The sequence below is a fragment of the Camelus bactrianus genome, chromosome 1, assembly GCF_048773025.1.
Source record: "Camelus bactrianus isolate YW-2024 breed Bactrian camel chromosome 1, ASM4877302v1, whole genome shotgun sequence".
NCBI lineage: Eukaryota > Metazoa > Chordata > Mammalia > Artiodactyla > Camelidae > Camelus > Camelus bactrianus.
The window spans coordinates 7,771,003-7,782,294 of NC_133539.1; the positions used below are offsets into that span (position 1 = coordinate 7,771,003).

Consider the following 11,292-nt stretch of genomic DNA (forward strand, 5'->3'; position numbering starts at 1 on the left):
CACCATGTTCTCTGAGCATCTCAACCCCAGGGCACCTGCTGGGTTGGCTCCCGTTGAGCTGGAACAGATTTATCTGCAACGATGATAAAACTTCAGTAGCACACCCTTGCATTACTGGGTGTCCTTCCTTACTGGGCTTACAGGTTTCTGCATATCTTAGCATCTTCTAGACAGCTCTGAGAAGCCGCTGCTATGATGTCCATAGCCAGGTGGGTCAGGTACGGCTGAGTCGTCTGCCCAGGATCAGTCTGACCGGAAGCCAGCCTCCATTCTTACCTGGCTGTGGAGCTTTAGAAATCTCTAAGGCTCACCATCCTCTACTTATCCATCTAGACAATGGATCGATTCTTCCCAAGCATCTGCAGAGAAATCTGTAAAAAGGAAGAGACAGTTTCTTCCCTCAGTGCCATGAAAGTGTTACTACAAATATCTCCTGCTTTCCAAGTTAGTTTTCTTAAAGATCTACAAAATCAAATATATCCATTTTTGTTTTTAAAAAATTCACCTTCTCGCTTGTATCAGAGAATCTCTTACATTACATAGAGCACACAGTCTAAAAGCCTGTTTTCCCGGCTGCTCCCGGTGTCTTTTTAAAAATCCAGACAGTCGCTGTTGCCAGTTCAGGAGTGATTCTTGGCGCTTTGAAACTCAAACATTCCTCCCTCCAGCTGATCTTCACAATCCTCTCTTGGGGGCGAGTCCTCACACTGCTGGCAAGACGCGTGGCTGCCAGGGCCGTAGGCTTTTTGCCCGGCGGCCAACAGCGGCCACGCACAGGAATTTTCCACCGCGCGCTGTTTTCTGGGAGGGCACCTGGGGCTTGCCCTAAGAGAGCCGCCCCTGTGCAGTGACTCTGTGAAGGCAAGAAGGGAGAAGATGGAACTCTGTGCCTCATCCTCTTCTCTCCCTGGGGGTGGGGGCCCCCACCAGGGTACCGGGAGGCTGTGAGCAGGGTCTCTGGGGTGCAGAGGCAAGCCACCCACGGGCAGTGGTTCACCCCTGGACTTGAATGTGCACGCCACACACCCATGCACCTACAGCTTCCCTGGAACAAGAAAGAAATGAAAGCTGAGATTTGGAACACGGCTGGGGTTTCCGCTGGCAGCCTCTCTTGGGCACAGGAGACCAGCAATAGCTTTGTTTTCAAAAGGCTCCTCTTTGGCAGAAATTTACAGGGGCATCTGGGCTACACTCAAATGAAGAAAAAACAAACTTACGAAACCAAATTTTTAAATTCTGCAGAACACAGCACAAGTGTCTCCTGTTCCTTTCAACATTCAAACTAGATGCACTCTTTGATTTCAGGGAGGAAAAATCCCAATGCTGAGTCCCCCAGTTCCATCCATAACCGGCAGGACAGGCTTCAAGGGCCTGCCACCTGCACGGCTGCCCGGGACCCTGCACTTTGAAAGAGCGCCAGCCTGGTTTGATACTCTGTGGTCGCCACCTTGAAATTCTTCATTTTTGAACAAGGGTACCCATGTTTTCATTGTGCGCTGTTTCATCTGCAAGGCCATTCTGAGGACTTCTACCAGCTGAAATCTCAGACCTGACCCAATTCATTCTAAACTTCTAAGCGGATGGTCCTTCCACCATTTCCTCCACCCTGTCTCCTCCCCGGCCTCTTCCTCCACCCTTGTTCTCTATCAATGCAGCACATTCCCAGCCCCAGCAAGGGTCTTATAACTTCCATAACTCTGAAATAGCAACGACAGTAAATGATCTTTCCTGGTGTCTGCAACACCTGTAAAGCATTGCAAACCATGAGCGACTCCTATGGGTGGTAACGTCCCAGGCTCTGGTCACACTGCTGTAGGTGGCTGCCTCTACTCAACACAAGGACATGCTCATTTTAGGGGGAGGCCAATGAAATAAATCATGCAACTCTTTTCCCCATCCAAGATGACAGATACCCTGAATTCTACGGAATTAAGAACCCCTGTCCTACAACTGTTGCTTCATTTCCTGGTTCCCCTTGATGGTCCAAGTCTTTGAAAGAATCTTCTGGGCTCACTATCTCCTGTGCGCCTATCCCAACTCTCTCTTGAACTGACTCCCAGCACTCTGCCGAAACTGAGCTTGTCAAGGTCTCCAGTTTCCTTCATGTTGCTAATTCCAACCATATTTCTCAGTGCTCAGATAATGTGATTTGTCTGGTGACGACGCAGTGGGTCACCCTCTCCAACCTGGAACTCTGTCCTCACTCACCACTCTCCCCCTGGGTTGCCTCTTCCCTCTCAGCCACTCCTTGTGGCCCATTGCTGGCTCCCCCTCAGACCCCAGTCTCTCATGTTGGAAGGTTACCAGACTCAGTCATCAGGCACCTGCTCTTCCCTGTCTACACTCACTCCTTGGGGGCTCTTACCCGATCTCACCACTTTCAATCCTGTGTCTGTGCTGTTGAGTTCCAAGTGGACTTCTTCACTCCGTGCCCTCCCTGAGCGCTGCACTTATACATGCAAGTGTGGTGTTCCCGTCCCCCACCGGGTGGTCACAGCCATGCCAATTCAACATGTCCAAAACAAAACTCCTCTCCCTCCACCCTCCAAATGCAGAGACTCCCACCTCCCACTGCCTTCACCCTCAATAAATGGTAATTCCATTCTTCCAGTTGCCCAAGACCTTGGAGCCATGTCTGACACCGGTCTCTCACACTCCACTGCTAAACCATCAGCAAACCCTGCCACTCTCACCTTCAAATGTATCTAGGAACCCACCCCTTCTCAGTACCCACCTTTGTCACTGCCAGCATCTCTTACATGGATGACCACAGAACTCTTCTTTAGTCTCCCTGATTCAGCCCAGGTGTGACCTTGGATGAGTTACTTAACCTCTCCAAGCCTCAGTTTCTCCATCCACAAATGAGGACAATGTCAGGCACATCATAGATTTGCTGAAGGATTCAACAAGTTAACATCTGTGGAGGCACTTAGCACGTGTCAGGCATCTCACGAACACTCAGTACATTTGGCTGTGATTGCTTTTACTTCTCATTATTAACTCAGCTTCTGGATGCCTGGGGCTAAAATTGACAGAGAATGAGCACTAAACATTTTTAGCTGTATGTTACTTAGCATTAGTACACCTCAGTCTTATGTCTTCATTTTAGTCACTGCAATATAATCCCAGTTCCGTGCTCAAATAAATCATTTTCACAGGCTTACAAAATCCATCGACTAGTTGTCTTATCCATAGAGGTTTCCAGCCCAGCAGGGCCAGCGTCCTGGGGCTTGTTGTTTTGATGTTAAGTCCTAGAGGGAGGCCCCACTGTGCTCTCCTGGATTTCCAAGGGAAAGCCTGGGCAACCATCGGAGTTGCCTTATCCCAACCTGGCCTGCACCCCAAATTTGGGTTTTTCTGGTCTATGAAGCCAAGACATGTTGATTTAAGAAAACCAGACAGTAGCCTGAAAAGGTCGGCCACGTCTCTGGGTGCAGCCCAGCCAGTTACATACAAACTGGGGAACTGAGCGCCCCAAACTCTTTGGGGGATCAGTGGATTCATATGCTTTTCCAGCCTGGAGAAGCTGAGTCATCTGATCACTGTGTGGGTTACCCGCTGTGGTTGGCACTGGCTCTTGAGTTTCCACTACACAAGGGCCTTCCAAATTCTTCCCTCGCCATGTTCTCTCACGTCTCCCTGGACTCCGTCCTCCATACCTTGGGACATGAAGCAAACCACTGACCTGCGGTTTTCCATGGTAGATGTGAAGCCATCAGACCATGCTCAGTGCCTCCTCTGGAAGGGGACCCAAGTCTCACATTCAGACATGACTGTTTTTTCCTGTGATTCCCCGTGCCACCATTCAGCTGGGCACCTGTACTGGTCTGCGAGAGCTGCAAAGTACAAAGTACCACCAACGCAGTGGCTGAAAATGATAGAAATGAATTCTCTCCCAGTTCCGGAGGTGGGGAGTCCAAAGTCAAGGTGTCAGCAGAGTCTGTTCCTTCTGATGCTCACGAGGAAGGATCTGCCCCAGGCCTCTGTCCAAGCCTCCGCTGGTCACTGGTCATCCTTGCTGTCCCTTGGCTCAGAGTGGCATCAGTCCAACCTCTGCCTCCATCTTCACATGGTGTTCTCCCTATTTCTTTGTCTTCACGTGGCCATCTTCTCACAAAGACTCCAGTCTCGTTGGTATAGGGATCCACCGTACTCAGTATGTCCGCATCTGAACCAAAAGTTACCTCTGCAATGACCCTCATCCAAATAAGGTCACCTTTGGAGGGAGTGGGGGTTAGGACTTCAACGTATCTTTTGGGGGGGAACACAATTCAACCCACAGCATCCCTTATACAAAGCTTTTCTAGACAACATTTTATTAGTCAAAAAAATCATCATTTAATACTTTAGAAAATAAGCTTATAACCTGTGTGTTTTGCTTTTCTAAGATTTTCCTTGCACAGCAGACTGTTGGCCACCTGTACCCTCAAAAAAATGAAAACAACAGAGCAAATCTACACAACTATCTGGCCAGGAAAAAAACACTTAGGCAAAGGCACCAGGTTATTTTGTTAAATGAAATTCAGTCCTTTCATTTTCACATGTTGATCTACTGCATTTTTAATGGATTCTAATGAAATCTGGTGAGTTGAAATTAGAGAGACAATGCCCGCTGGGAAACAGTGTAGGCTTTTTATGGTCGTGGTAACTTAAGCTTGTAGTTTTCACTCAATCAATAGTCTGTTCAATCTCGCTGAGTTGAAAATGGCCTAGACAGGCATTTAACCACATACTGTGATTTTCATTCGTATTAACACAGGCTTTCCCCCAAACCAGCTCTTGTTAGAAAAAATAGATTCTTCTTTACTCATCCAAAATAGAGGGGAAATTTTAATCTGTAAATTGTCATTTCTATTTGATTTGGGCAAGATATTTCACGTTGGTTTTCTTGAATCATCTTAGCAATCCCAACTCTCATTCTGTCCTGCCTCTTATGGAAAGACTGTGGTTCTTCCACACCATGTGTAGATGGCATAGAAGTCCTTATAAATTTAAAATATAGATGCCTGCCAGTCTGAAAAATAACCCAAGGAAAGTTACAGAAAGTTTGGAATAATAATGAAGGAAACTTCATTTTTAGAGCCAAAAACCCCACAGTCCAGCCCATCCTAAGTGAATATGAAATGGTTTTTCCAAGGTATTATTATTTGATTGCTTTCTCATCATTCTTAAATCTTTGTGTCAGAAGAGGGACTGAAATAGCACCTCTGGAGTATACCTAAACTCCTAGGAAAGAGATCCACTTGCCTTGTACATTATTAAGAAATAAGTATCCAACGTGTATTTGGCAATTACTGGTTAGAGTTATTTCCTTCTGATAGAGCATAAAAGTCCTTTTTATTTTCTCCTGTTGGGTAGTTTTGCTAATGTATCTCATTTAGATGAATCCAAATCTCCTTTGAGTTTATCCTTGGTTTCCAAGGTCTAGCATTTATGAAATATCTAAACTATGATGGAGTCCGGTTGGGGTGTCAGGGAGGACATTAGAGTTTTGGGAACCAGACATTTTCTTAAATTGCTGAACATCAAATTTGCAGCAAATCTACTTTCTTTCAAAGTCCAACGACCATCTCCCTTTCAAGGCAGCTCTTCATTTTCCCAATAAAACTCTAGGAGACAAAGTTCAAGTCCTCTGCCTCCACAGTGGATCCAACACTGTGTCAGGAGCCTGTGGGGCAGCCCTGTGTGGGATGGGCCGTTCCCGGCCGGGTTGAAATCTGCTGCGACTGCAGGACAGTCAAAAGCTGAAATGAGGTGCACGAGGCCAAATCACCCAACTCTTCACCCGGGCAAGAAGGCCCCGGGTGGTTCTGGGTAAAGACCCTTCCACACTCCTGCCTCCCCATGTACAGCCTGCATCACTCCTGCTCCAGGACTGACGTCCCCTTCAGCAGTGCGGGTGGAAAGGACAAAGGACACGTGTGTCCATAGGAGAGCTCTTCATAGTAGGGGCCGAGGGACACAAGGCAGTAAAGAAGCAGGAACCCAGGAAACAACACACTTGCCCCTTGTCCCGGCGAGGCTGCGCCCTCCAGCCACCGCTGCTGAAATGACGCCTAAGTCAGAGGTGAAGCTCCAAAGCTGACACAGCTGGGGCCCAGGCAGGCTGGGAGCAAACCCACCATGTGCTGTACGTTCCTGCCTTTTTTTTTTTTTTTTTTTCATTCCTTCCTTAAAAAGAAAAATCTAGCTCACAGACAACAGAGGAAGGACACAACATAAAAGTTTATATGGAAAAAAAAACCTTGCCTTTCAGATCTGGTGCTCATAAAACCAGATCCAGTATAAGGGGCCGACAGCAGTCTGGTGTTTCTCACAGCTGCTCTTCACAGATTTTCACATTAGTTTACAGCCCGGGGGTTTTCTGAGACTCTACTGGGGGCAAATCAGAGCATCTGGCTGACCCTCTGACTTGTGCTCATTCAACCCTCCCCCAAATCAAAATTATCTTTGTTTTTTAAGCAACCCTATCTCATCATTGCTCTATTAAACTTTCAACAGACTTATATCCTCCAAGTCCACCTGCCAAAGTGATTTGACTTTAAGCTGCCGTTTGGCAAAGCTGGGGAAGGATGTCTCTAGTCAAATAAGTTGAGGGAATGCCACACGAAAGACTTTTTGGGAGACTCCCAATGTACATTTGCATGTTACCATCAATGAGAAGTCCAACAGTTACCAGGTTTTCTCCAACCTACGTCTTCCACGAGAGACATCGCGCAAACGAAGCATGCCGAGAAGCAGTCTTTGGGAAGCACTGCCCTAAATCCTGCTCACACGCGCAACTAACTCACACACTGTCCACCCAGGAGTGTGCTTTGGGGGCCCTGTGAACCCAAATGCAAGACCCAACGTTTATTCCTGGAATGCATCATCTGGACTAACTTCAGCCCCGCCCAGCCAGCCTGTCAAGGTCTTTTTGGAACTTGATTCTTAGAACCACATTTGTCTTGGACTCACATCTCTCTAGCAAATGTTTCCACAAGCACGTCTGCAGGAAAAGGGTAGCCTGGGGTGAAGCCAACTGCAGGCCAGCTGAGCCCCACATGCACTGCCCATCCTGGGAGGCCACGCCGGGGCAGGTTCCTTCCAAAGCATCAGGGATGAGCCTTCAGTGGTTTCTAAGGAAATCTGTACATTTAAGGTGGTTTTTCCATTGAATGGCTCTAAAGTGAAAAGTGGTTGCTGGGAAGTTGAATTATGACCTAATCCCAGTAGCAGCTGTGGGTAACGGCAGAGAAGGGGGTGGGGAGCTGGTGTCTGGGAGTTGGGGGCTCATTAACACTCACTTCTTAAATTAGCAAATCCTTCCAGCACAAGTTTAAATATAGCAACCTAATGGTTTCTAAAATTAGCAGTCATTGCTCTCCATAAATATTTAGACGTCCAATAAACTTCTGGTCCACTTCCCTAGACTAATGGGGTCGAGCAGGCTTAGCTTTTACACCGCATTCTTTAGGCTCAGGATCCTGAATGACTGACCTTGACAGGCAAGTGCTGTGAGAAGCCTCGGAAGGCCCAGAATCCCGGACAGACTGTGTGGCCACCGGGCTGGAGGCAGCCTCCAGGCGTTCCTAGAAGGATCTCAGAGGCCATTTGGAGAAGCCCACAGACTGGGGGCTTCCTGGAGGAACCGACTGTCATGGTTTGCCTGGGACTGTTCCAATTTCAGCGCTTCAAGTCCCCCACCGGGCGGCCTCTCAGTCCCCAGCAAACTAGAACAGCGGGCCGTGCTGGCCGCCTGAACCCCTGTAACTGGACGTCTTCACTGGGGACAGTCACCGCCCCAGGCCCTCCTGCTAACTTTAGTCCCACTGAATTCGGAAAGGCAGAGTGTAAGCAAGGAATTAAACTAGGGAAAACAGTAGCCAGGCTACAAAAAGAAATTTCATCCCCTGCACCCAGTTTCCCCATGTGGAAAGCAGGGGTGGGGACAGTCGCTGCTTCGCTGGGTTTTTGAGGGGAATAAAAAACCAGGCAGCGTGTGTGAGGGCTCAGCGTAGCGCCCAGCATCACCCAGGCCCAGGGAATCGGTGCTTTCTGTGTCAGCTCTGTTTGGGCACCCAGTCCATCTGGGAGGTCGGTGGAGGCAACTCTGTCCCCACACATCAGAGCTGCCCCTTCTGGGCCCCACCTCCTCCCTGGCAGTGACCGCAGGACAGTGCCCCACCCTTCCTTGAGCAGCAGGGACCTGGGGTCCCTGCCCCCTGCCCCAAGCCCAGCACCTGCACAGAGTGGGTGCTTGCTGAGTGGAGGGAAGACTTCCTAAGGAAAGCCAGCTTCTCAGCAAGACACACGTGGCCATCAGCTGGAAGCGTGAGTAAAGAACACAGGGTCCAGGACAAAGAGTCATTTTTAACACCAGCAAAACCCCTGACCTCATCCCACGACATCCTGTCCAGCACAATGGCATCTTGTTGTCCAGCTTGTTTGTTAAGCAGGACAGAATTAAAGACTGCCTCCTCCAATGTGAGGATTTGTAAGCCCTGTATATGTTTTTAAATCCAGCAAGATGGTCTGCCCTCTTGGAATCATCACCTGTTACCAACCAAATCCTTCATCATGATGTAGTGGGTGATTTCTTCACGACGGACCCAGGATTAGGAACAGGAGGGCCTGTGGGATCCCAGAGATGGCTCGCAGGACAGTGTGTGTTGGGTGACACCTACCCCCCATGCACTTTTGCTCCCTGCAGACTTCCTGTGCTTCAGTGCAGAACATTCATCTGCTCTGAAAGGAGTGGGTTTTGCCTACTGAATTCTCACCAGTTTGGGATGCTGAACTGACTTGTCCCTCAAAGACACTTTGGGGGCATGAAGTCCAGCTCCCTTGTTTTAAAGCGAGAGAGGCCCCAAGGCACCCAGAGGGTGGGGGTGGCCCTGGGCCCGGGACTCTTAATTTTCTTTTGCTCCTCACCCTGCTCTGGGTGGGAGAGAGGAGCTGGTGGTGTCCACACTGGTCGTTCCACTCTCCCTCCCATTTTTCCTTCCATCCTCTGTTCCTTCCATCCACTTCCCTCCCTCCCTGTTTCTCCTCCTCCTCCCTCCCCGTATTTCCCAAATATCCCTTGTATGCCTGCACTACATACATGCTGGATCTTTGCCCCCAAGCAGTGTTTGGAATTTTGCCTTGGTTAGAACTTTTGACAAACTCTGAAATGGCTCCACACACCCAGATCTCTGAACCCAGGGAGCAGCCTTTGACTTGTAACCAGCCCGCCCCTCTTCAGAGTGGTGTGAGGGGAGGTGCCCTGCCCGAGGGGAAGGTCCTTGGTTTGTGGTCCTGGCCCCTGGCCGCAGGATTGAAGGAGCTGATGACCTTGGTCATCCCTCTCCTCTGACGTCAGTAGATAATCGCTAAGGTCACATCTGGGGATTCTGGAAGGAAGTGTCTGACCTGCCTGTTGGGTCCTAAACCTCCCTGCCTGAGCACAGCGGGAAGCCTCTTGCCTTCAGAAAATGCTTCCTGCTGACTGGCAGCCTAAGGCTGCTCTCTAACTCAGAAGCAGCCCAGCCTAAAGAACTGCCAGTTCATTTGTTGACTGAACAACCAAAGTGATTGCCGATCAAACAGAACCAAGTGAGATTCAAATGTAGCAGAGTTCAAGGATAGAGTAAGAAGGAACTTCCCACACGTGGCTGGTAAGTACTAAGAGATGTGGGAGCTCTCCAGTGTCCTTCCCTGGGGTCCTTGGAAGGCACAGGCCAGCCAGATGTCGCTGTCACCCCTCCTAGTTCTGGTCTTCCAGGGAAAGTGTCTAAGACAACCAGCCGCTTATTCTGTCACCCCATCCAGTCTCAGAAACTATTTTGAAAAATATGCTAATCGTGGTACCAACTGCCTATGGAAGTCTCCCTTTCCGTGGCAAGAATACATGCATCGAGATAATATTTAACCCGTTTCCTTTCCCCCGCCCCGCCTCCCGGCTTCATTAGGACTCCTGCGGGCGCCTGAGCGAGCGAGGCAGCCGCCGGCGGGGCCATGGCCAGCACAGCCGTGCAGCTCCTGGGCTTCGTGCTCAGCTTCCTGGGCCTGGTGGGCACGCTCATCACCACCATCCTGCCGCACTGGCGCCGGACGGCGCACGTGGGCACCAACATCCTGACGGCCGTGTCCTACCTGAAGGGGCTGTGGATGGAGTGCGTGTGGCACAGCACGGGCATCTACCAGTGCCAGATCTACCGCTCGCTGCTGGCGCTGCCGCGGGACCTGCAGGCGGCCCGCGCGCTCATGGTCATCTCCTGCCTGCTGTCGGGCGTGGCCTGCGCCTGCGCCGTGGTCGGCATGAAGTGCACGCGCTGCGCCAAGGGCACCCCGGCCAAGTCCACGTTCGCCGTGCTGGGCGGCGCGCTCTTCCTCCTGGCCGGCCTGCTCTGCATGGTGGCCGTCTCCTGGACCACCCACGACGTGGTGCAGAACTTCTACAACCCGCTGCTGCCCAGCGGCATGAAGTTCGAGATCGGGCAGGCCCTGTACCTCGGCTTCATCTCCTCGTCCCTGTCGCTCATCGGCGGCACGCTGCTCTGCCTCGCCTGCCAGGACGAGGCGCCCTCCGGGCCCTACCAGCCCTGGGCCGGCCCGGCCACCGCGCCCGCCTACCGGCCCCCCGACGCCTACAAGGACAATCGGGCCCCCTCGGCCATCTCGGCCTCGCACAGCGGGTACAGGCTGAACGACTATGTGTGAGTTCTGAGGGCCTGCCCCTCCCCGAGCCCGGAGAGAAGCCGGGACCCAGTCTGCTGAGTGCTTCAAGGTCCTGGCACAGAGTTTATTTCTGGACTGTTTCTGTGTCCAAAGGAATAATGTGAACATGAGGAAATTGGCTTAGAACACGGGGAAGGAGGCGAGATGAGAAGAGAAGAGAAGAAAAGCTCTCTATACCAAAGACTTAAAAAAAAAAATCCTGTTTTTGTATTTATTATATGTATTTATGTGGGTGATTTCATGACAGCTGAAAAAAAAAAAACAACTTGCAGCTGGGTCAATGGGATTTGTTTGCAAGTCAGAAATAAACCTTTTGGATGTGGTTGTCTATGAAATGGACAATGTTTGTTTCTGTGTCCAGACCATTATTCTGTCTGCTAAGGTGCTGGTGATCATAGCCAGTGCACTTGGGGCCTGGGCTGATATTCACCTCAAAGATGCCTGAGCAACCTCCCCCAAAACTGTTGCCCTATCCTGGCTTAAACTCAGAGGCAGGGCAGGAAGTACAGGGCTTCCTAAAAAAAAAACCAAAAAAACCCCAGGTAATTACTATAAACCACAAAAGAAGGACAATGTCATTTTCTAATGCAG

The 11,292-nt window shown here is 50.2% G+C and overlaps 1 protein-coding gene across 2 annotated transcripts in view; it reads left to right on the forward strand.

The window, feature by feature from the left end:
• CLDN14 (claudin 14) overlaps window positions 1–10,998 on the forward strand; it is a 57,202-nt gene extending 46,204 nt beyond the window's left edge. For both annotated transcript variants that reach the window (XM_074357354.1, XM_010956518.3), the window contains one exon: window positions 9,933–10,998. In XM_074357354.1, the coding sequence (XP_074213455.1) occupies window positions 9,979–10,683 (705 nt within the window). In that variant the 5' untranslated portion in view covers window positions 9,933–9,978 and the 3' untranslated portion in view covers window positions 10,684–10,998. The remainder of the gene's footprint in view (window positions 1–9,932) is intronic.
• The last annotated feature ends 294 nt before the right edge of the window (window positions 10,999–11,292 follow it).